Source organism: Platichthys flesus, chromosome 12 (genome assembly GCF_949316205.1).
Source record: "Platichthys flesus chromosome 12, fPlaFle2.1, whole genome shotgun sequence".
In the NCBI taxonomy this organism is placed as follows: domain Eukaryota; kingdom Metazoa; phylum Chordata; class Actinopteri; order Pleuronectiformes; family Pleuronectidae; genus Platichthys; species Platichthys flesus.
In genome coordinates, this window is record NC_084956.1 from 11,597,507 (window position 1) to 11,623,539 (window position 26,033).

The following is a 26,033-nucleotide window of genomic DNA, read 5'->3' on the forward strand; positions in this document are numbered from 1 at the left end:
CCTGCAGTAAAACCCGAGAGGGAGTATACCCAGCAGTAAAAGTGGAGAGGGCGGAATTAGATTTAGAGCTGCCTCCGGCTCTCTGTTCTGTGTGTGCCGTCAGGGAAAACCCACTCCTCTGCTCTTGTTCCGTTGTTCAAGCTGAGTTATGTTGTGCCTCAATTCTGGGGGGGGGGGGTTAAATGCGCTGCACGACACACAAACAAGTTTTGGAATAGTTTTTAATTAAAGAGAGAGGTATTACATTGTTCTCAGTTAACGGTTACATAGTGGCTGGTACAGTGACAAGAGATCAATTTAGCATAAATAAGCAGTTGTGCAATCAAGGGTTATTACATTTCACAATGCTACCGCGGAAGCACTTGCTTGACTGTACAAGGTGCATTTTCACATATGTACGCAAAATGTGCTTTCGTATTGTTCCTTAAAGAATAATCTTTTTAATTTTTTTTCAGGATCCCAGGGAGAAAATATAGCGACGGCGTCTCACAGAGAGATCGTGAACTTGCACGTTAGCAGAGCGCGGGGAAACCGACCGACCAGCACTGAGTGAAAAGATATTGCATACAGAGGCCGATGGCTCTGCATGGCCATCCACACGGCAAAGGTACAGTACTGCATATGTCTCACCAACATGCTCCAAACAGTCTGGAAGATGTTACAGGGAAAGAGGTCGACATTTCCATCTCCTCCACTCGTCTCGTGAAGAGTATTGCTTCATTACATTCCAAATTTAGCTCACGTTCAAGTCATTCAGCAGTCAGACACCAGGCTCAGACGTCTCTATTTAAAGAGTCTACATGCAATGCAAGAGCTGGTGTATGTGAGTGCGTGTGTGTGTGTGTGTGTGTGTGTGTGTGTGTGTGTGTGTGTGTGTGTGTGATAGCAGCTAAAAGAATACAGCTTACAAGCATTTACATCCAAAGGTTGAGGTTCAAACCAGCAGCTAAAAATCCTCTTGATTCGGAGATGCAGCTCTGTTGCTTTGTACATCGGACGCCTCTAAAGTGGCAAAATGGAAAGTTTGTAAACCTTGTCATATTTTTTGCATTTTTGGCTGAGTTTATATTAAAATAGCTATGGAATACAGATACAGGATGAAGTCACATGACAAATCCTCCCAGCAACACATTATTTAATTTACATTTAAATCAGTAAAAAAAAAAATGAATTTATCTAAAAACATCTGTCAGGTCAAATCACTCTTTATCTGTATTGGGATGTGCAAGTTGTGTTTTGTGTAGTAAGACTTTCATTGTGATTCTGTGTTTGTATAAAATGGGCCCACAAAGAAAGAGAAAAAGATTTACAGGCGGGAGTGCGAAGCTCACATTGTTCAAAGTAACCAAAAAGTGAGATGTAACCCTCCTCCGGTTGGGACCGCTCAACCTCAAACCACAAACTGAAAGCTGCACATTCAGTCTAACCACCGTCGAGGCGCCGGCTCTCGGTCCCCCGACCTCTTGTGACAAGTGACTTCTGGTCAGCATGGAGCGACCGAGTGAGTCATTCCAAGGCACTTGATGCTTTTCATTACCGTACACGATGAACTGAAAAATCAATACCTCTCATTTTGCTAATGCCCTTTTTCTCAAGGGTTAGAAATGCACTTAATGAAATGATAACACGTCGCACACTCAAGCGCTACTCATCAGGGTTTCAGACAGATACCAGCGTTGGTATGATGGTTTTAAAGTTGTGCACTCCGATGACATTGGGGACACTTCTGCCAAGTTTAAAGATGTGGATATTATGTTTTCCTTTTTTTAAGTTCCATGCAATATGACTGTTAATAAAATATATGCAATATGCAAATTGAAAGGTTTGGAGAAAAAATAAATAATACATTTTAATAGTGACACACGAATAAAAAAAAAAAACATGCTAGAGACAGAAGGCAAATCACTAAGCCTGAAAAGGCAAAACAACCCCAGTGATCTAAATGAAACGGACCAAATCACAGCACCGAGAGCACGTATAAGAAAAAGTCATTGTAACTAACCGAGAGGCCTCAACACAAAGTATCAAAACAGAGAAGTACAGGGTTCATATTCTAGCTAACTAAACTAACTACAGCCAAAGAAAAGTCCACCACCAGTCTGTGGTGTGATTGACTGAACAAGGTTACACATATACAGCCTGAGCTTCTCAGGCAGGTGAGGCGGAAGTGGAAACATTTCAGACCAATTTGACGTCTCGGGGACTCTCCGGCTGCCATTGGCTGCTGTGAAGTTGTAAAATGCCCTGTAAAACCTCCAACCAGACTTTGTAGCAGAAGAGGTATTGTTCCTGGAACGAGAGAGAGACAAAGACCACGTCTACGTTTTGGGAACTGTCTTTTTTTTTTTTTTAAAGCTTAAACTTCGAACTGTGGCACTGACCTTGGTTTGAATCATTCCGTGCCGCTGGAGTCTCATCTCCTTTACAATGTCGCTCACATCGATCTGAAGACAGAGAGAAAGAAGAGGATTTGGCACAACCAGAACATGCTGCTTTAGTTTATTTTTAATTATATCGATAATGAATTGAGTAGACACTTATCCAAGATAAATAATCATTCTAGCAACTGTATGAGGTTGTATCATAGAAGTATGTCCACTTCCTCCCACTATCCAGAAATGAAGCCAAAATATATCGGATATGAACGCTGCCATCTTGTGCCAGTTACGTCATTTGGAGGCTGAGTATGCTCAGTATGGATTGGAAGATGGAGCCAATACACACGCTCAACCAATCACGAGTCAGTCTCAGCCATTTTATAGCAAATTAATACCAAAAATGTTACATACATCAGTGTCGTAAAAACTACGAAAAATGACAAATAACATATTTTAGAAAAAATGACTTAACGTGGTTAGTTTGGTTCATGTTCTATCCAATAACATGGAGGAGGCAGGTTTTATGTCCTTAACCCCAGCCGTCATGTCGTCCATCTTTATATACACTCTAATTGTACTCATGCTCGTAAATTATTAACCATTTTAATTTAGCGTGTTAGCATAATATCATTTGAAAGTGAGCGTTTTGAGCTATTTTCTTTCAAGCTAAAATTAAGTATCGGACAAATGACAGATTTGACCCGATGAAGATGCTAGAGTCTAAAGTCAGGAGATCACCAAAGTTCTTGCAAACTTATGCCACCACACCGGCGTCTACTCACAGGTAAATCGTTCTCAATGAGACTGATGATAATGTCGGTACAGATGAGAACTCCCGTGCGTCCGATGCCGGCGCTGCAGTGAGCAGTCACTGGCCCCTGATGATGCACTGCCCTCAGGTAGCGGATGAAGCGCACCAGCTGCTCAGAGGAGTGTGGCACACCGTGGTCAGGCCAGTGCGTGAACTTCAGGTGATTGACAAAATGTGTCTCATTGGTCTGAAATGACGAGTCGGAAAAACATTACATTTGAAGTTCAGAGTATAAAACGATATTGCAGCAGGTCATTGACCAGACAGGCAGGAACTCCACTCCTACCTCTGTGTCCACCATTCGGATGACCTTAATGTGGAAGTACTCCAGGTGCTGTCGGTTCTCCAGGTGCAGCTGGTACCTGCCGGTGTCCAGGGGCACGCCCAGCTTCTCTGGCCAGTACTTGTGACACTTAATCCTTCCCCGCTCAAGCTCCTGGGTCATCATGGCGATGACGTCCGATTTGTTTTCCCAGATCATCTGCCAGAAGGCTGACACTGTGGAGGGCAGCGGGCCCTGGCAGGAGATGTAGAAGAACTCCTTGTCGCGGAATTGCATGCGGATGTAGCTGGCGTTGATGTAGTCCTGGTTCTCTCCAATGGCAACACGTGTTTTGTCGTCTATGACGGGAAAAGAGAAACTGCGTGAATTCAGGATTGGAACAAACTGCACTCCTAGAAGCATTCCCAATCAAACACCGTGTTTTCTCCATTTGATTTCTCCATTGATTTCTTGACCATCAACAACAAACACTGCCGCCTTGTTTCTCACCTAAAGCACATGATCTTGGAGTACTGTAAATAACACCAAGTAAACAGCTCTGAGGTCTGGAATTAGGTTCAACAAACAAGCGCTGTGAAGAAGTTTGTTGGTGATGAGAGGGGTGATAGACTAAAGGCTGTTAGGAATGTTGTTTTGGGTTACTCCCCCCAAACTCCTACGTGTGAAGTCAAGAAAGCCAGAGACTGGAAACCTGGCTTTCAAAAACAAATAGTGAAACGCAATTGATCCGACCATGTTCTTTTTTTCTGGACCACTGGCACAAATAGCATTTGTATCAGGCAGCATTTGTATCAGGCAGGGTCACTATCCTTTTCATCACACTCATGTAGCTCTGATCCGACTCTTTTCACCTCAACCCACTGCCGAACTGGACGTAAATGCTGATTATAGTATGTGTTTTTTAATCTGCGCGTTTCCCAGTGTAAGAACATCAAAAACAAGCGTTTGAAAGAATACGTTTTTTTTTACAATATTCAGCATTAATTCTATAGTTCATGTAGAAATCATTCACTCTACATAGTTTCAAACTGACTATGTGCAGTTTGATTGTTTTTACACTGTATATATTAGTTTTATTCCATTAATACTTTTCCATATTTTTCTATTCCTCACACTTAAGTATTGCATCTTACTCATTATTGCTTACTGATGCCTATTTTTAAAAAATTGCTGTTGTAATAGTTTAAACCTAAACCAATAGAGGATTATCTTGTATTATCTTATCTCAATTCGAGCGTTACACCCTATCACTGAATGCAAGTTTTTAGCAGAGTTTTTCCTTTCATCCGGTCTCTCTGTATTTACCCCCCCCCCCCCCCCCCCGACATTCATGGTGATTACACAGCTTATAATATGATTTGCTCCTGCTTTATTTATTAAAGATATAAATCCCACATAATTACAGGGTGGGTAATATAACAGATGACATCTATTTCATTATTATGTTCTTGGCTGAGTCAAAGCTAATTTGAAGTGCTGCACCACTGAAAAATTGATATTATGATTTGCTGTGCAGGACTAAGCAACTTGTAAACAAATATCTCCTCTACCATCATTAGAGGCCTTACAGTCATCTTGAAGCGGGCAACTGAGGAGCGTGCCAACAAACAGACTCTCCAATAAATGTCAAGTTAGAGTGTGTGTGTGTGTGTGTGTCTGCGTGTGTGTGTCCAGCCTTTAGGAGCACAGGGGTTTGAACAAAGGGAAAAAGTAGAAGGTAAGATTCTGCCAGAAGAACATTGTCTCTCAAACTTACATGGCAGGATGTCTCTGTAGCGGTTCTTATCTCTGTTCTCAGGGGCTTTTCCCACCACACAGTTGTCAGAGGGCTTCAGATGTTCCAGAGCCTGAAATACAACTATAAGTTATTGTCTGTGTCTGTCCATAAGAAAATCTATTAGTAATGATTGTGCATCTAAGTGTGTGTCTGCCTGTCGTTTTTGCAGCTTTCAGCTTGGTGGAAGGATGTGGAATGGGAAATTTAACTGATTTTTAGGTGAATAATTCATGAATCTTGATTGAACATAAAACAATTTGGACACTGGTATTGTCTGTGCTATATGATGCAGCTTGATTGGATTTCAGGGCCCTGGTGAGCCTCGGTTCTTTTGAACCATACACACCATGAACTCTTTGACCAGTTCCTGCTGGTCCACTTGATGCTGCAGAATCTGGATAAGAGCTTTGACTCTTGACCCTGCATACTGGCTGCTCCTCGCTGGGCTGATGAGAGCTAAACTGGCCAGTTCCTCCTCTGACACTATGGGTGGGCCTGAGGATAGAAGAGAGGAAAAATGGAGGAGGGTGAGGTTTGTTTGTGCGGCTCAGCATAGATTAAGAGTTTAACACATTAGCACAACAGCATGAAGGGACAGACACCTGTTTGGGGTGAGGTTGTTTCCTGTTGGCTGGCGTCAAATACATCATCATCTTCTTCCTCGCTACTCCAGCCGTCTGACTGGAGTTTCCGGATGTCTTTGCAGGACTGGTCCAAGAGTTTAGTCACAATATGTTTCCTGGGGGAGTCAGGGGGCAGGGGTGAGACCAGACCATTTTTACTCTTCGGAAGGAGGGGATGAAATCATGCAAGGCTGAGCTTCCTGTCCCTGCGACTTTTCCACCTAAAATACAGTATAGACAAGAGGCTAAAATATCTGCTTGATACTCAATACTTTTCTTGTTTTTAAGCTATAGAGAATGCTACTATTATATTTCCTAACTTTCACGCTAGTTTTTGTCTCATTGGGGTTCTCCATTGGCAACAGTATGTTTTATTTATTGCTCTCTGCTGCCTTCATGTGGTTAGGAGGGGAACTCCAACAAACCAAAGGAAAAGCAAGGGGATGAGGGTAAAACAAGAAGAGGAGTAGTTTGGGAAGTTACTACCTGTCAGAAGCTCCATGCAACATGTCAGTGACATTGAGGGACGGGCAGCAAGCTTGATGAGAGGGGGTGCTGTTACAGCTCTCCTGATCCACAGACTAGCAGCAACAGACGAGAGGAGGAGCGAGATGTTAGTAGTAGATGTTATTACAGAGGTAAAGAGGGGTGTGATTGAATCAAAACAGAGGAGCAGATCAAAATGATAACTCTATTCATGTATTTGTGTGTGAATGCTTGATGTTGTGGATGTTACCGGTATTATTTCAGGCTCGTCTGTTACAATAGTGAGTCGGCGCGGTGGAGGCGGTGGTGATGTTAGGACAACAGGTGTTTCTTTAATAACAGGAGATGATGTCACCTCTGAAACAGCAAATATGCACATTAACCAGGATAGAATTTAGTGGAGGGAATCAATTTAGGTGCAAATCCAGATCATGGGTTGGAAACAGTTTATTTTTAATATTACGTTTTTCCTGATTTCCCAGAAAACAATTATTAGATCTTGTTGAAATCAGGCATGTTAAGGGGACTGATATTTATGACTGTGTACAATTTGGACTGTTGGGTCTTTGGCAGAGGTTTGCACCCATGAGTGACATTCAAGTGTAAACGTCTGATTCAAACCGCATTTTCAGTGCATTTTCTAAGTAATAACGAATAAAAGGTTAATCGATTTTATTTGAAGTCTACAGTTTTGTATTCAACATCCACTCTCACAAATATTCATGATAGTAGGAAAAACAAGGAGATCATACCAGGCGGGTGCTCAACCGGCCTCTTCACCATGACGTCGGGTGAAGAGCGAGTGTCAGAGGCCGGTTGCTCAGCTAAAATAGCCTCAGTCTGAGAAGACAGGTTGGGCGGTGGGGTTGACTCGGAGTAGGTCAGTGGTAGGATGTCTCTGCAGATGGTGAGCTGCACGCTGCCCTCGGCTTTACGCAGGATGTCCACCACCTTACTGTGGCTCAGGCCTGAAACAATCACACCGTTCACCTGGAACATAATCAGTAAGGATCAGGGTTTTTCCACTACAACAGTTTATAAAACAGTCAGAAGTTATGATGGATGGTTACCTCTAATAAAATATCTCCCACTCTCAGCCTGCCATCCTGCTCGGCCACTCCACCCGAGCAGATTTCCCTAACTCTGAGCATGGTGCCGTTTGTTCCTCCGACCAAAGCAAAGCCAAAGCCTCCTCCTTCTGGTTTTGAGAACTCTACTTGCATGATGCAACTCTGAAGGAACAAAGAAGCAGGCAGAAAAGGGAAAAAGAGCAAGAGTTTTGAGGATTCAGCAACAGAGGAAAATAGGCTCAGATCAGGACCATCTTATGCAGAAAAATACCATACCACAGATATCCTAAAACAACCAGGTGTAAAGAAAGCCTGACACAAACATGCAGACAGTGACCTCCACCGCCCCAGCAATGAATGCATTCGCAGATTGACACACAGTAGACTCATGTTACAGTGTACGTTTCAGCAGACTCTTCACAAGATGTCCAGATAAAGGAAAAGAATCAATAGAAATGGAAAGAGACGATAAAAACGAGTGAGTTCTCGAAAAAGAAGGTCAAAGATTGATAATGTGCTCAGAAACTTACGTCTTGTTCTTGGCTGAGAGAGAGACATCGGAATTTAGCAGCAGTCCTACACACAACTTCAGCTGTAAAAAAAACAAAGCAAAAAAACCGAGAGGAGTAAGAATGAGTCAGTGACCAGTGCAGACTAAAAAACTCCCGTTGTTGCATCCGATATTAAAAATATTGATCAGGCTATGAGAAAAGTGAGGTAATTGTTATTAAGGGGTAAAGCCTTCAGTTCGGTCCTTAGATAAAAATGAAAATTCTCTTCGGTACCATCTCCATCCTGGCATCCATTACAGCCGAGGCAATTTCTGAAACAGACACAACACACACCAACCTCCCACCTCTTCGGCCATTTTGAAAGAGATGTGTTGATAGGTGCGTCTCTTGTATGACATGTGAACAAGGTTGGTTCTTTTCAAAGTGACCCTCTCTACTGTCCCTTACCGCTGCATGCACTGTCACCAGGCAACTGAGCTACCTGCCCTATAGACCACCAACTGTATGGCACTGTCAGTGTGTGTGTGTGTGTGTGCGCGTGTGTGTTTGTGTGTGTGTACGACGCCTTCAGCTGTGCAGTTCAATACACCAGTGGGGGGCCAGAGGCTTGGTAATTATTAATCCTGTTGTGAGAGCCCAGGATCTGTCTGTCAGCATTCAGATCTCCCACACACACAAACACATACACACACACACACACAAATACACATACGCATGCGCACACACACACGCACGCATACACACAGCTGCAAAAAGACCTATCCTTCAGCACCGAGCTCCGGCTTCACACAGACAATGAGACAACAAGCAAACGACAGAGAGGGAACCAGTTATGCTGCTGATAGAACATGCTGATGGAGAGAGTTCGGAGGAGATGGAGAGAGGGAAAGGAGAGGGAGAGAGGAAAATAAACTCACCCTCTTCAGTGGGGGAGTCCTGATCTGGAGAGACGGGTTCTTCAAAACGAGTGAGGGACTTCCTTTCCTTTTTCCAGTCAAACAGGCCTACAAACGAAAAGTTGTTTAAGGCCTTATACGTCCACAGACAAGTAATTTCCTGTCTTCACAGAGCTCTAATACTTTCTGGTAATGATTGAACTTCTGTTCTCATAGTTGAGCACAAACATATCTGGTTTCTAGGTGATCCTTCAGTGCATATAACGACCAAACTGTCCTGTTTATCCTGGGGTTAACTCAGCCGTGCATAAATCCTTCAGAGCTTACCGTTCCACTTAGCCCTGGGGGTCACCGGCTGGTCTTCTCTGTAACAGACACAATCAATCGAAGTCATTCACAGAATTAAACACACATCTCAGTGTTTTAGCCAGTGAGGGCACATACCTGATGATCTTAAGTTTGACTTTACGAGGCGCGATCTCGCACGCTTTGACCGCATCCTCGAGGGTCATACCAAGCGTGCACCTGCCACAGATGTAGATGATTTTGTCATTGGGTTGGACGCTCCCCTCCTCACTGGCTGGGGAGCCTGGCACCACCTCCAGACAGTAGATACCCTGCCATTTGCTGCCAATGCCCCCAGTCAGCTTTATACCTGGGGTGTGCGCACACAAAGACCCAATTCAGTGCAAATTATTGACACACCCTAATTTACGGTGTCTTTAAAATGTCAGACAGCGTGTGTCGCACCGAGCTGTCCAGAAGTTGTCTTGTGCAGGACAATGTCGGGCAAGTTGTCGCAGGAAGGCGGGGCCACCAGGTTTGTCACCGCCCTCCCCAGGGTCATACTCAGTCTTCGCGGAGATGACCTGAGGATCGTCATGGCATAATCGTCTGCCACACGGGTAACATCATGCCCGTTCACCTGGAGACAGATGAGAGGTTAGGAATTGCGCACAGTCAACTAGCCAAGCATCAATATACAACTCACAATGAGGAGGATGTTTTTGCTATTTTAACATGCCAGAATACACGATTGGGTGCATGTGTGTGTTTGCACGTACAGTGACGAGCCTGTCTCCTGCCCTGAGTCGTCCATCTGCCTTGGCTGGGTTGTCCAGTATCTCCTGTATGTAGTAGCAGTTGTCCAGTTTGCTGCGGGTAATGGTGAAGCCAAAGCTTCCACTCCTGGACTTGGTCAGAATCACTGTCATTTCAAACTCTTTGACCCTTCCCTAACAGTCAAGACAAAGACACAATTCATGTACTAAATAGATATACAAAAATGCAACAAGAATAATTCCTTAATCTACTGTGGATGCCTGTGTCCACAGTCAAATTCTCGCTGTCTCTACATATTTGGATTGTTGCGAGTTACAGAAGTTTCCTTGACACAAAATATTCAATTTTATGCCAGTGTTTCAAAGAAGTTACGTCAATGAACCAACAATTTTAAAGGCCTATCTTTAGCATTTCTTAGCAAAGTTGAAAAAGTGAACCAGAAAGCCAAGAAATGTCACTTGCCTTTCTTCGACTCTCTTCCTCTTCCTCATCCTGCTCATCATCCTCATTCTTGTATTCCCTCTCTTTCTTCCCTGGCTCTCCCCTCAGCTGCATGTGGCTCTGGGCAGGAGCAGGCAGCACTGTGGGTGGCAGCGTGGGAGCAGGCGCACTGACGCAGTGAGGCACAGAGGGGATGATCTGGGCTGTAATGGGGGTCTGTGGTGGAGCAGGAGGCTGGGGTTGAGGCGCCACAGGCCTGCTGCTCTCGGAAAAGGCTATGTAGTGACTCTGAAGGATTCCCTGCTGGATCGGGTGATGCTTGGCTTTCGGCGGCTGCGTTGTGAGTGGCTGAGATGGTTGGGCCAGTGTGCAGGTGGTCGGGGTGTCAGCTGAGAGGCCGAGGGATGGGATGGTGGTGGCGGAGAGGTGGGGGCAGAGGTTTGGATTCTGAGAGCTGAAACCTGATGAGCTGTCAGAGTTTTGAGAGCCTGCTAGGTTGGTTGTCGGGTTGTGAGTGGCAAGACTGGAGGGCAAGCTGTGAGGAGGCTCCAGGGTGGAGCTGATGGTCAGGTACTCTTCATCTGCCATGATCGTCAGCCCATTTCCCACGAGGCAGTAGGTCACACTTCCATCTGCCTCCTCTCTGACTCCACTGCAGATAAACAAACAGTGCATAGTGTAATTCCTGTCTTTATTTTAAATGGTGTGCTTGACACGGAGGACCAGCAGGAGCTTTGATTGAATCTTTCCCTCACCCTACCAACAACAATGCAGCCTATCCCAGCACACTTTGTAAATGTTTTGCTGTCACATTTGTCAAACGTCTTACTACTAGAGACAAAACATGATGGAAACCTTAAATATTAAATGAGGAGAGAATTTACATGGAGATAGAATACAAATTAGCATAACATTCCTCTTAAAAGCATAATAAATATCAACCCATAACAAGGAAATATAATTATTACTTCAAATGAAACTATATCGGCAGTTATCATAGTACATACCTCCACCAGAGTATCACAGGGTAAACATATAGAGACCAACAATTTACGACTATGGTCAATTTAGAGTCTCCAATTCACCTCCAATTCAATTCAACTCCAATCTGCATGTCCCTGTATGCATACTTCAAACAGCCTACTGCTGATTTTTAAATGTGAAATGCAATAATATGTGCTAGTTTTCTACATGTGATACAGTACCTGGCATACACAGAGTTCGAAGCAGTCTTGGGACAGACGTCCATGAGTATCACGGTTGAACTTGAAGTTGTTGCCACCTCCTCTCCCTCGTCCTTTCTCTTCTTCCTTCCTCCTACTTCCTGTTGGTCATCTGGATTCCTAGTGGTCGGTCGCGACTCCGTTGGAGCTGGTGGAGAGCCAGAGGTTTGTGAGGCAGGTGAGGTGGGCGATGCCGGTGAGGCTGGCGAGACTGGGGACGGAGGCGACGTGGGTGATGGGGGTAAGCGAGGAGTTGATGGAGGAGTTTGGTTGACCTGCACTTCACAGTCCAGATTCTCCGGCGGTGCTGGAGCTGCAAGAGGCTCTGGGTTTTTCTCTGCTGTAATGGTCACATCTTCGTCCTCGGTGGGGGCTTGTTTCTGGATGGGATTGTTGAATTCATACTGAAACTTCAGGAGCTGGCTGTAGTCCTCTCCTAGTCTGATATCCAGAGAGTGGGATCGAGCCTCACGGGTGGATGCAGGAATCTACAGAGTCAGAAAGGAGGTCCAACAATGTGTTAGGGTCACTCAGCCGAACTTAAGTGGTTGTTTTCTTTTGTATTTGTGCATTAACAGTAGGTGTACACACGGAGCTCACCAGTGTGTTGCCATCTGCATCATATAGCACTCCAGGACCTGGTCGACAAATTAGCAGATGAACTTCAGACGGAGCTCCACGCAGCAGGAACAGAACCCTCTGAAACAGCACAAGAAAAAGTGGGTCCAGGTATTACTCACGTTGTTGGGACCTAAATCTATTTACACAGTCAAACGTGTATTCCTTATTGAGACAGAAATCAAGTTCCCAGGATGAAAACCATTCAACTTTAAAGTGAAGTCCTGTTTTTATGGTTAGGGTAAGGTATATGGCTATGTTGTGGCACCATCTGACCTCAAGGCAGACTCACAATGTGCCAATCCATTTAACTGCTGTACGATTTAAAGGCTCCGTTGTAGTTCCTTGGCAGTACACGAAAGGTTAAAAGACACATCAAATGCTATGACACAACCAACGTGCTATTTCCAGTACTATGGGATTAAAGGATTAGTGCACTAAATAACACGGCCAAGATCTTAAGAAACACCAGGGTTCAAACTGTTGCTAGCACACCTCCCTGCCAATTCATGATTATCATTTATCCACAGTTGAAACCACCTACTGTGCTGCCATCAGGGCCCAAAGTCTGAAGGGTTTTAAGGTTGTGGTTTACACCTTGTAAACCAGGCTAATAGTTTTCGAACGCTTTTTTAAGTCAATGCTTCAAAGTTAGAAAAACGATCTAGAGAAAAACCACAGCAGTACTGTTTATGAATGTGGTTGTTAATTCACAGGTGGAAGTACGTAAAGGATTAACAATCATTCTAAAATATCCCACCTGGTAAGAGAGGTCCTTCAGGGGCTCCCTGTTGACGGACAAAATGACGTCCCCCTCTCGCAGCAGGCCACTCTCCAGCGCCGGCTGACCCGGGAACAGGCGCTTGATGCGGACGATGGTAGCTTGGTCCTGCCCCGAGTGAAGCTGTGAGATGTAAAAGCTGAAGCCGAGGCCGGATAGGCTCTTCTTTAGCACAACTTCATGTGTGTTTTCTGGGAAAGGGAAGAGATGTTGAGGTGATGTGGGGCATTAATGTGTGTGTTGCATCATCATTATTCTGTAAATGTGAGTTCAGATTTGCAACATTGTGATTTAAAACAAACAACTAGTGCAGTGTTCTAGTCCTACTTTGAACTTGCTTAAGAGGAAGTGATTCTATGAATGTTGCTTCCACGGTGGAGACCAGTACCCGCAACACTTGTCTGTGTCAATGCGATATGGTGAAATACAAGTAATACAATTATCAAAATGATCTGGCGGGACAGATTTTATTGACGACAGTCCCCACTGACTGCTACAGGGCGCTGGTTATTGAAACTTTATTGATAAAAAACATATTGCATGTCCAAATTGCATAAACCATGGCACTGCACTTTCCTGGTCAATTAACAAAACACATACCAAGTGTGAAGCCGATAAGATGAACGGTTCAGGCGAAGTGCATTCCATTTACAGACAGACTACGTTTGTGGAATTTACTTCTTATAAGAAGTAAATTTGTCCCATTTCTTTGTACTAGCTCCAGTATAGTTTAGGAATTAAGAAACTATTCCTTTAACTAAGCTGAACAGGCAGCTTCAAGGTTTCAGCACACGCTGTCTCGGGGGACTGAGGCATCGTCAGACTCTGACAGCTACCACAATGTAGCTGTCAGATGACTCACAGTCACCTCTTGGCTATATGTGCGAGTGTTTGTGTGTGTGTTAGTGTGTGTGTGTGTGTGCATGCCGCTGTCTATCTTCTCTTTTATTTTTTTTTCCTTTTGTGAGTGTATCTGCCCCTTCATCTCCCCTCTCACCATCCGTCACAAAGCTGTAGTCCTTGGCTCGACCACTCAAGGTCGTTTCCATGGAGACCTCGGTCCTGGGGGGCTGCGTGTATGAGCGACTGTGGGCTAATTGGGGGCAGGGTGAGTCAAATCTGGGCTCCAAGATTATCGTGGGCTCCCTCTCCAGCAGCAGGTTCACCACCTACGGGGGAATAGGATGCAAACACACACACAATAGTGTATTGCAAAAATGATACAGTTACAGTACATTCTTATATATGATTTACAGTAGCTCAGTAACTGAAACTACTTCAGTGAGGTTATTCAAGAATTGATTCCTGGTCACAGAAAATCTATATTTACTGAGGATGGGAAATAGGACCAGAACGAGACTTGAGGCATAAATCTCAGCGAACTCTTTGTTTGGATACACAGCACAAGATATGTTGTTCAAAGCAGTTTCTCCTGGAGATGACAGTCACACTGTACGGATAATAATCATATATTATCACGATCATATTTCATGCCAATGTTTTTTAATCCATGTACATGTTTGCATATGTTTGTGGCCATGCGCATGTGCGTGTATGTGTGTGTGTGTGTGTGCATACCTCCCCAGTCCTTTTCAGGCACTCGACAGCCTGATGGTGACTCACGCCCCTCAGGTTGGCTCCGTCAACCTCCAGCAGTCTGTCACCTGTCATATGCACACACGCAAATCTCATCATCATTAGCGACATCAATACATAAACGTTTTTTATATGTGCAAGTGCGTGTGTGTGTCATGTGTGTGTGTATGTGTTGCTAACGGGCACGTCAACAAATTCAACAGTCGCTCCTGCTCATTGAAGCATGAACACAGACACATCAATGCTCCAGCGGAACAGACGAATACAAATAACTGACAGAATAAACAAAGCATGACTATAGAAAAAAAGCCTTGAGATCAGCCTGACTACTCCTTTAAGTACATATTTGCACAAACTCAAACCGTCAAAAAGACTTGTTTGTTTCTGGCAGCCACCTGATAACATGTTTACTTGAAAAATAAAAAGATAATCATACCAATCTGAATGCGTCCGTCCTGCTCTGCAGCGCCCCCTAGCACCAGACTCTTGATGTAGATGCCTCCATATCGCACGTTGGTGTTTATTCCTCCCTTTTGGCAAGAAAGATTACAAACAGCTGTCAGCGTCACTAACGACCTTGAATAACCGCACCACTGACTCCATTGGGAATGATCCATGTTGCCTAGCGTTCCTCCCTTGTTACCTACTGGCCTTTCCCAGTTAGTCCCTTAAATCACTTCTCCTGCTTGTTTAGTTACAGCGAGGAGCAGAGAAAACGATCAGAAACAACCTAAACTCCTTTAGAGAGAGTGAAATGACGTAAGCTCCATTGAATCACTCACAGCAACGCTGATGCCGAGACTGCCACCGCTCTTCATCAGCTCCACCATGATCTGCTCGCTGCTCCTCAGACTAATGACTGAGGGAGACCTGGAACACAGATCCTGAAAAATAGCAAGAAAGAGGTAAACAGTAAAAAAAAAAAAAAATAAGATTTAGATTTTAAAAGAAATGAATGAGGTGAAGATTGCAGTTGTTTTCAGGACTACTCTGATGCATGGCAATGACAACAAACTTTATCACATTAATCAGAGCTCTTAATCCATTTATCAATTAGCACTGGCTGAAGACTTATCAGCTCTGACCACATGTTGAATTGTTCTGTGGAAACAAAGTCACGTATCGGGAACTGTTGCTGTATCTGAGAGCTGGCTCTGACCTGGGCGTCGTGTATTCTCACGACAGGAATGTGAAGTCTCCTGTTCTGCTTTGGGGTCGCCATGGTGGACATACTGATGGCCTCCTCCAGTTCCTCCACGACCTGGCGGTACTCTGTGCCGCTCAGGGTGGTCTGTGACCCGAAGCCTTTCTCCAAAGCCAAACCCATTGTGCTCTGACTCACGGAACTCCTAAGGTCCCTCAGAGTCTCTGATAGGAAAACAACTGGACGTCAGTATGTGTGTCACATGATTGAAATTGATTACTTCCAGCAAGACGATCGTTTTCAGCTGTTTATTGGTTGGTTTCTAAGCAGAATTATGCAAAAACAGATTACGTTAAAATTTAGAGAAAGGATGCAGTATGGATCAGGGAAGAAGCCGTACAAATTTGGTGCGGATCCAGGATTTTGCGAGCTAGAGCGGGTTTTGTTTTTTGTTTTTACATCTTCACTGATTTCCCAGGGAATAATTCATAAATCTTGATTAAAAAAAAACAGGGTTATAAGGGGAGTGGAGGTTAACTGAATATAAGGGGGCTATTGGGCCTTGGCAGAGGTATGCACATGAATGTTAACATAACTAAACTTTTCAGACAGTGCAGGCAGCCATGAGCAGATCTTACGTTTAGGCTGGGACACAATGAGCTCCACCTCTTCAGGGCTGTTTTGTAAGATGGCAGCAGCGTCACTGAATGTCACTCCCTCCAAACTAATCTTGTTAAGAGAGATGAGACGTCCACCTGAAAGAAAAACAAACCAATCATTATAAAATCCTTGTTGTCGGTTCACGTGTTAAGCTTCAAAAAGCCAGCATCTGTGTCGCCAGTTCTCATGTGATGCTGCGGCTCCTTACCGTGTTTGATCCGTCCGTCTCTGTCTGCAGGCCCGTCAGGCACAATGGAAGCTATGAAGAGCCCAAGGTCAAGTTTACCCGTGTTGTCCTCTCCCACGATCACAAAGCCTGAAACAGGAGCAGAGAGGAAGACAAAAGTCTCCTGTTAACGAATCAGAACATGTGTCGCTCTGCTCATTCATTTAAAATCACAGTTCGGTTTGATAAACTCACCGAAGCCCAGTTTGGGATCTTTCTTCAGTGTCACACAGACTATCTCTCTCTCTGGTTGGGTCCTGGTTGGTGTGTCCACTGCAAAGTACATGTAAGACAAATGATAAATAGGCCACTGTAAATGTATTTATATACTGTATATTCTTATGTGGTTTATATTTTTTTCAGACTTTTTTACATTCTTTGAATTCCAAATCCCCTACTCCTTACGTGTTGGACAGTGGTATAAGACCTCCCTTTTCACTTTCTTTAACATCGTGCGATCAGGCTTTTTTTTACATTGTCACTGATTACCCAGGGAATATTTCATGAATCTTAATGAAATGCAATTTTAGAGGACTTCTGTTTTTACTTGTGTGCAATTGTGCAGTTTGGTTGAATTCAAGGGGATTGATGGGCCTTGGTGGAGGTATGCTCTCTACTGTGTGCCACTCTAGATTTCTGTGTGTGTTTTCTGAAAGGAGATGAGTTTAGGTATCCACCTCGTATGGAGAAAGAGGCGTCAGATTCCTGCTTCTGTAGCGAAACACTGGACATCCTCCTGGGATTCGGCTCTGGAGCGCTGCAACGCATGCAAAAGGAAATTTAGCCAATCTCTGTCACTACTTTTTCTGTAATAACAACATGACTGTTAACATCAACAAGTGCTACCTCCAACACTGTTGATCCTTCATGTCCCTGAGCTCTCCTGTTTCAGGGGGCTCTTTGTTCAGCTCTCTGCTCATCTCTCTCCTCATCTCTCTCTGCTGGCGGAGGCGAGCCTCCAGCTTGGCCGTCAGGTCATCACAGGACTTGGAGAGGTCTGGTTGACCAGGGCTCATGCCTACATGGTTCAACATGCCCTCCGAGCAGGATATCCGCTTCAGGTTCAAGTTGCTAACCCCGTAGACGGACATGTACTTGTCCAAGTGTTCATCTGGAGAAACAGAAGATGAAGCTTGACTGTAACTCTCGAGTGCTTATTTCAATACCAATCTGCACAGTCACTAAACTGTTCCCACCTGGTATCATTGTGTGGTTAAGTTGTCGTGACGTCATCTCGCTGTGGAACTTGTGCTGTGCTGAGCAAAGGTTCAGGAGGTACTGTGCTATTGTTGTGCTCTCTGTAATAAAACTGTGCTTTTTCCCACTGGGCCCGCCGCACTCGATTATCAGTTTACGCCGCTGGAAGACAGACATCGTACATTTACTTTTAGCTTCATGCCAAAATGATTAAGACACAGAAAACTCTGAAAGAGATGCCACTCATTCTTTTACCCCAGTGGATATGGAGTCAGTTTCCCTCCAGAGGAAACGCCTGATGACGGTGCGCATGTGGTTCCTCGTCTCGTACACAATGATGCCTTTGACACAGATGCCCAATACCAGCTCTCCCACCAATGGCCTTTTCTCTCTCCCCACACGGTGGAATATTACCCCATACTCAGGTATCTGCTGGGCAATCTGAGAGGCACACAGTTTTAAATGTAGCTTCTTCTAGCAAGCTTCCCAACTACAGGGAGTGTAACAGTAGGAGTGCCGTCAAAATCAAAACGAACAGTAGTTACTATTTCATGAGTTAGGCATTTTTAGAAACGAAAAATGGCAATGGACAAAGTGGGACACTCGATTATGGAATCTGTTCTTGTGTGAGAGGATGCATTTGCAGTCTAGCTACCTTTAGATACTCTGTTTCTGCCTCTTCGGGCAGCATCTGGGCATGACTTGCATGTAGTCTTGGCAGCTCCTCCTTGACAGTGGGCAGGGCCAGCTTCTCCAGCATCCTCGAGGACACATAGTGCTCTGGCTGGTAATAATTCTTGCCGTACAACTGAAAAAGAACCAAGCACGCCGCTGTGACACGCTCTCATAGATGATGCTGGTACTCAAAGATAGAAGGTTATTTTTCGATCGTTTTTTGATCCTTGGTACCTCTGACATGTAATCCCCAAACTCCGCCTGCAGAGCGAGAGCGGCGAGGAACAGGCCTGTCTCCTCATTGCAGTTAAGCCTGTCCTCCATGATATCCTTACGCAGCTGTAAGTAGTACTGGTGCCGAGTCAGTCTGTGCCTACGACGTGGGGAAAAAGATGAAGTGAAAAGCAGCAAAGGTTTTTTGGAACAAGGTATAGTAGAACTCCAAATAGTTTGACTGTACTTACAAAACGAAGGATATGTCATCAACGAAAAACTTCACGCGAAGAAAGACCGAAAAGGAGGATATCTGCCCTTTTTTCCAACTGTCTGGTGCAACTTTGGAGATTTTTGTTTCATGGTCCAAAAAGAAATACTCATCATCTGCAGAATAAAAAAGGAGGAAACTTCTAAAAAACAGCGAAAAAGCTGTAAAGCTTTCACCCCTTCAGGCCAGTTGAAAGGGCATCATTTTTGTTGGATTCTAAATATTTTGAAATGATTTATAATTTGCATGTTTTTGAAGTGCAACGAATGCGATCAAGGTTATAGGTTCCATGTAGTATGTCCCTTACCATCTAGGAAGGCAAGACCAAAGTAGAAGTGCTCCACCAAGTTTGCATGAGCCACCACCATGTCAAACACATCTCTTGCTTTGGACTTAATGTCACAGCGGACCACCACGCACTGTCCATTAGGCAGCACCACAGTCAGCTCTCTCTGAGACGAACATGAACGGCCCTTTCTGGACTGTGATGTACGAGCACAAACACACTGACACACATGCACATAGAAAAGACCGCCTAACAACATTCACATGCATGCACCTGAATATATAAAACACTGCACATGCATTTATGGGAACAGACGTAGTTTAGCATGCAGTTAAAGTTAAAAATTGTGTAAAAAACAGTTGTACATTAAAACTGATCAGAAACAGATAGAAGCAGAGGAAATCATGAACTTACCACAATGGATCCTGGAAGCTCGAGAACAGTTTGTTGCTCGTCTGGCATTCTTACGAATTCAGGACCCAAAGCCTGACAAATAAACATTCAGAATACAAATGTTAGAAGCAGCAACACAATCGACCTTTATGCTTCACGAAAATCTCCACTCCTAAAATACTGTATTAAAGCATCCCTACCGCAGAAGCTATACTTGCAATCCAGGTCAACAACACACACGGTTACAGCATTAATATATCTCTGCACCCACCTTAGCTTTCCTCTGGCTCAGGCTGAGTGAGGACTCGCTGAAGGTGATAGAGGGACTGTGAGATCTGCCTGATATTTTGGGAGAGACGTCATGGTGGGGGCTCCTACCAAGCCAACTGCTGTTGCTGTCCCTGTGACGAACCCTCCCGCGAGGGAGTCTGAGAGGAGAGGAGAGGAGAGGAGAGGAGAGGAGAGGAGAGGAGAGGAGAGGAGAGGAGAGGAGAGGAGAGGAGAGGAGAGGAGAGGAGAGGAGAGGAGAGGGAGGTGGGGGAAGGACAGACGAAGGGAAAAGTGAGTTGGAAAATTTAAACTCTGAGACAATGTCAAGTCCGCCTCAAAGTTAGAACGGACAATGAGGGGAACGTGAACAATGGATGGAGTTGCCTCTGCTGACACGCACATTTATATATACAATTACTCTCTTCAATCTACAGTACTGACAGTTACCATGTCCACATGTAGAGCTATATTCCCATGTTAACCATATTAAGACAATAGAATAAGGCTCTGCCTTGTAAACAGCATTTTCTGATTAACCTGAATAAGGTCATACTTAAAATAACCAATAACTAAAAGTAAAGAAGTGGAGCATTATAATATAAATCGCATTATATGGATATGTATACGTCTTAATTGTATTATAACGTCCTAATGGAGTTTTCGCAGCATTTTGCAGCATCTACATGTTCAGTAGTTTCAAAATGCTTGGTGTCAACATGTAAACAACAAGTGCAACATGTGCTCTCTGACATGTAAACAAAGGAATCTTCTATCCGCAACATATGTTAACATCATCAATATACAAACTACTGTCTTATTCAATATAAGGTCAACAGTCGTAATATTGCTGTCCATGTGACCATAGTCAATGTATACGGGTGTGTAAATATACGGGATACCTGTCCAAAGAGGAATGGTACAATGGTGTGGGAGAGCTCCTAGGTCTTTGTCTCCAAGGTCTCTGAGATAAACTCCCTTAAATCACACATAAAATGAGCACATTGTCAGAATAAGCACATTCGTGTTGGGGCAAATACATTAAGTATAACAATTTACATTTAATAGCTCAGGATTAAATCCCACATCATAGTTTAGGAATTTACTAATTAGATACACAAGACAAATCATTATGTCAGCCATCTTTCTACCATTCTGGGCCTTTTTTCAAATGTCTGTTCTCTTTGCGTACCTGACTTTGAGTCAGAGTCTGTCGAGTATCTTCTCCCTTCAGGACTGCCCTCGCTGGCGTCTGAAAATGGCCCTCTCTTCCCTGTCAAGCAGGTAAGAGATGACAGATGACAGCCATGTTTGATTTGTGTCCGTCTCGGTGCTCTACTGAGATGCTGAGGCATTTGGACGGAGCTGAGGCTTTAGCTTGGAACATTCACATTCAGTAGCTGATTATTGGCTCTCACAGGACCCTAATCCTGGGCTTGCTTTGGGTTAAGATTTTAATCCTGTTGACCTGTACTGTACACTATCTTGAGTCAAAAGGCAATGCAGGTAGCTATTTTATGTAGGTGATAGTTTCATTTTTACAGATTTGTTTATTACGCCGAAACTAAATGGAAATAATAGAGAAAAACAGGATAATCCCATGCAATACATATAAAACAAGCTTATTATTATGTTGCCAAATATCCCAGGATTAGAGATGAAGCTGTGGAAATTGCACTAGTATCATCCCTGTTTCTTTTTGTAATATCACTTGTACTGGACTCACCGTGAAGTCTCTCTCTGATCATCTGGCTCCTGCCACTCAAAGGGATGTTACTGTCTGGCAAAGAGCCTCCATGGTCCATCTGGAAGAGAGGAAACCACCACTAGTTTAAGTCATCTGTGGTTGTTTTTTGTTGTCATTCCTAATGCATCTAATGCAGTACGGCTTCAAACAAGCTGAGGCGCTCACAGATAGCTAGACTCACTGATTCATGAAAAACCTCCTCCACCAGCTGTCGGATGACTTTGGTGGGCGACGGCAGGACGGAGGCTTTGTGCTGAGATTCGCAGGCTTCCAGGATGGAGTTGAGGTTGACCCTGCGGTGGGCCAGGTCCTCACACATGCTGAGGAGGAGGCTGTTCAGATGGTCACTCAACTGGACTGGCTGAAGTGAATGCACGTGGAGAAATAAGTATAACTGAGGCGTGAGACTCAGATGACAGTATATCAAATATTACAGCAATTTACGGGCATCCCACCTGATTTTGAGGTAGGTGAAAATCAACTGACCAGTAGAGAGTCATTCCCAGTGAATACACCAGCATCTGTGCAACAAAATGACCTGATTAAGCACAGAGCTAATATTGCTAAAATGAGTAATTGCTATTAAATATGTCCAACAAGGAGGTTCTGTTTACGTCTTCATTCGTTTTTTTGTCTGTTACTAACAGGATAACATAGAAACCAATGGACGGATTATCACAAACCTTGGTGGAAGGATGTGATACGGGTCATATGTGTCAACATTGTCTTTGATTTCTCAGAGAGTATATATATATATATACGTAAAGAAAACAATATTCTTGATATATCCAAATGTCAATTTTTTTGTAAACAAGTTGATATATGCTGCAGCTTTTAAAGCCTTTTCATTCCTCTATCTCTGGGTAATATAAATAGTAAATGTTGCAATTATAATTGAATGTTATAATAACAAAGCATTTGATTTCTTTCCTGTATGGAAAGTTATTTCTGAATTTTTTCAACTCGATTTCATAACTTTGGTTGCTGAAGGGCAGAATCAGGGGCAGATTTTCCTTTGCTCAGCCACTAGATGGCGAAATTATACTTTAGTCTGCAACTCCTGACATCCTGAGATTTTACACACCAAGGAATAAGACACATCAAGAAATGACCTGTAATCAATGTGAGTAGCTGCAGGGTTTAGAGTTACTGCTCATAAAAAAAGCCTGAGTTATATGATGCTCTTAAACGTTTGACAAGACTGTGATCAACTCTAAAGTGAGGCCTCAGCACAGAGAAGAGGATGTGAGCACTGACCCTCTCTATGGCAGGTTTGGTTGAGCTGGCACGGCCCTGCAGCATCTCCGGAGCGGTGAAGGTGGACACATCGTCTGATAGGCCGCAGTTCTTAAACGCTAAGGTACCGGTGGCTGACAGCAGCAAGGAGGTGGGGCTTATGATGTTACACATATTGTTGTGGCCTAAAAGAAGAGAAGAAAGGCCATAACATATAATGATGCTGCTGATACAGTGCTGTGGAGAAGTCACATTGAGGGGAACTGAAGAACTGCAGGATGCAGATCGAATGTTTATAGGGTATTCAGATTGAAGTAAAAGCCTGGGGTATGCTGGTAACATTCAGACATGGCGTCCACAACACAAAGGGATATCAAAAGTGCTTTACCCTTATAGGAGACATCCACTAAAGACTCTGCAGTGCCCAGCAGCAGGGACCAGACCTCCTCCTCCAGCAGAGGTCCCCCTCGTGCCTCCAGTACCTCAGCTAATGTGACAAAAGTGCTGCTCATCCTGCACACATTCCTGCACACAGAAGAAACACACAGACACACACACACACACAAACGCACACACACGTGCAAACCCAAAACATCACTTATTATTCAAATATTCTGAAATGGAGTTTTCATTTTTCTGGCTTTTTCTATGTACGTGAGAAAATGTCTTATATGACTTTCCCATGGAAACAAGAAATGGGCCTCTTCTAAATTAAGCTCTGTTTCGTGGCTGGGTGTATCTAACACTTCTACCTCTTCGTCACACCTCTGTGAAACTGTTGCTCTTAATGTCAGCTGCGACTTTGTCTTCACAGATGGTTTTGACGCCTCTTGACAAACTTCACGGAAGAAGACAACAGTTCTCTGCGCTGGACCCTGATTAGATTATCTTAGTCTATAAGTCTTACTGCCTCTTTCTCTCTCTCTCTCTCTCTGCCCCTCCCATTTCGTAATAGGCTTTCATCTGACCTGAGGGTGGTTCTGAGGGAGCGGCGCTTTCTGGCACCAAAGCAACCGTGTCATGATCCCATGTTAGCTCGTTGTCACATACTGTGTATTACCACCGACGATATCCAGTCGAGAATGTGGAGGGGGGAACTGGACTGCGTTTACAGAACGATTACGATTCTGGGATAGATTCATCAATCGTATATATATATATATGGTTTTGTACGCATGATATATTAGATATAAATGAATCAATCATGAGCTCATCTTTAATGATAAGACATTCTGTATGTTTAGATGAGATTTCGCAGTTTCAGATCATTGCAATAGGAGATCCACTATTGTTCTAAAAGACTGTACATTGTTTTATCAATGAACACCGAGACTTGAAAACTAATTATCGTCGTTGTGGAAGATTCCTGGATTACTATTACTGTGGACCTTTGAGGTAACTACTAACTGAAGTTAGGGCTCAGACGGCAGAAATAACTGAGTCCGAGAAATCCTTTAAAGCATTTCCGACCTTGGGTTAAAGTTTTGACGACATGAGGATAATACTTTTAGTAAAAGATGTCTTCTTTTGGGTTAAGCGTTCACCTCAGTTTTCTCAAACAAACAAAATACAGAATGCGGCTGTTTGCCGTGGACGTTACAGTCCGAGAAACCCAACCGTCCTGCTTTTCATTCCACCGGATCTGATCTTCTCTTTTTCTTCTTTCTCCTCTGAGTGTTTTCAGTAATACAATACAGTAGGTTGCTGCTCGCTGCCGGCCCAACACAGTGACGCCCATACTGAACGTAGCAACACGCTCCCACTGATACAAACCAACCCAATTACTTTAGTTACATTAGGCCTTACTAAATCCTTCACTTGAACCTGATGTTATCCTCAGCTCATGACACCCAGATTGTCCGGCGAACACGAGCAAATCCTCGGAAGATTAGAAGTGTTACAAAACAAAACAACAACTTCTTAAACTACAAGGTTATGGTTAAACCTATACAGGGCCATTTAAATAACCAATTAAACTGATAGTGATGATGACACTATCCTGCATCCCTCAACACTGGTTTGATGGTACGATAGAAGGGATTGAGGAAGAAAGAAAACGTCCATCCAGCCCACCCATCTACATTTGACCAAATCTTCTTGAATAGTGGTTTAAAATGTAATCTCATGTCATGAAGCCATATTATACGGAAGGGAACCACCAACCTGCCGACTGGTTACCACTTACGTTGACACCAGTCTGTCATGTGTTACAGGATTTCTGGCGGGAGGGGTTGCTGGGTGTGTGATATCCATATGTACATTTAGATGTGTCGATTGGCTAGACACAGTCTAACCTCTCCTGCTTTCATTATTACATCACCTATTTTTAGTAACTAATAATCACATGTTGCCAGTGCATGTAACACAGTTTGCTTTTCCTTGGCTCAGACTAAAATGCCAAACACACGGTGTATCCCCAGTTCACAACTCCAGTTATAGACAAACCATGTTTCTTATCCAATCACATTACTGACACACAGACAGAGAGGAAGCTGTGCTGTACATATATTCTAGAAAATGTGGGGCAACAGTTTCTTCAGGATCTAGGTCTCCTGTCTTACAACCTTCTGTCTCACTTCAAGGTGAAAACAAATTCCCACCTTGACATACAAAGTATGCCTGAATGGACGATTCAATACTATCACCAGGGTCCAATTCCTGCAGCTACAGAACCAGCAGCCTCCTATAAACATCACATTTCAGAAAGGTGTTTTTTATGTCCTCACAGGCCTGGATATGAAGGCTACTACATATGCATCCTATGCCTCTTAAAGGTACATGTCGTTACAAAAGCCCTGTCAGTGTTAAGCTTGAGTTAAAGGTGAATTAGTTTGCAGGATTAATGCATTTTAACATGGAGACACCCCACCTCGATCCACCAAACTGTCACAGAGGACTACAGGAGCAGGGTGGTAAAGAATAGAAACACTACCTGGTACCATATGTAACCTGTGTCCGATCCTGTGTTTTATCTTCAGCGCTCCCTCCACGGATCCAAAATAATCCTCGTGATCATGGCATCGCTGTATTGACGTCCTCTCAGTGAAGGCAGCTCCTCTCGGGCAGGTAATTCATCAGTGACATGAACTATACATGGTGCCCCAGTCATCTGCTCTATTACCCCCAGCAGCACCAGCAGCACCACGCTGAGGATCTGAAAC

At 43.9% G+C, this 26,033-nt stretch overlaps 1 protein-coding gene across 1 annotated transcript; it reads right to left on the reverse strand.

Annotated features, from left to right (window-relative positions):
* Nucleotides 1-204: 204 nt before the first annotated feature.
* Nucleotides 205-23,384, reverse strand: ptpn20 (protein tyrosine phosphatase non-receptor type 20). Its single transcript, XM_062400380.1, has 46 exons — nt 23,261-23,384; nt 22,894-23,057; nt 22,092-22,157; nt 21,818-21,997; nt 21,616-21,694; nt 21,082-21,162; nt 20,792-20,867; nt 19,894-20,050; nt 19,644-19,715; nt 19,251-19,425; nt 18,924-19,059; nt 18,694-18,832; nt 18,440-18,592; nt 18,040-18,225; nt 17,784-17,946; nt 17,434-17,698; nt 17,265-17,344; nt 16,783-16,860; nt 16,570-16,677; nt 16,340-16,456; nt 15,717-15,925; nt 15,340-15,441; nt 14,994-15,087; nt 14,540-14,625; nt 13,959-14,130; nt 12,941-13,152; nt 12,163-12,261; nt 11,545-12,050; nt 10,361-10,991; nt 9,901-10,071; nt 9,587-9,761; nt 9,281-9,491; nt 9,164-9,201; nt 8,858-8,944; nt 7,959-8,020; nt 7,429-7,590; nt 7,111-7,348; nt 6,609-6,715; nt 6,359-6,441; nt 5,852-5,988; nt 5,596-5,744; nt 5,229-5,319; nt 3,476-3,810; nt 3,161-3,376; nt 2,382-2,444; nt 205-2,289 (listed from the first exon to the last, which is right to left on the reverse strand). The coding sequence occupies exons 1-46, from the start codon at nt 23,382-23,384 to the stop codon at nt 2,179-2,181; spliced, it is 7,146 nt and encodes a 2,381-aa protein (XP_062256364.1). The 3' UTR covers nt 205-2,178.
* Nucleotides 23,385-26,033: the final 2,649 nt, after the last annotated feature.

Bases quoted from the DNA above. Each gene is read 5' to 3' on its own strand.
- ptpn20 (XM_062400380.1), bottom strand. From the start codon at position 23,384: ATGAGCAGCACTTTTGTCACATTAGCTGAGGTACTGGAGGCACGAGGG. The intron at 19,716-19,893 runs GTGGGTGCAGAG...TTTATTTGTCAG, and splicing joins TGAGCCAGAGGAAAGCTAAG to GCTTTGGGTCCTGAATTCGT. The intron at 2,445-3,160 runs GTGAGTAGACGC...CTCTGTCTTCAG, and splicing joins TCATTGAGAACGATTTACCT to ATCGATGTGAGCGACATTGT.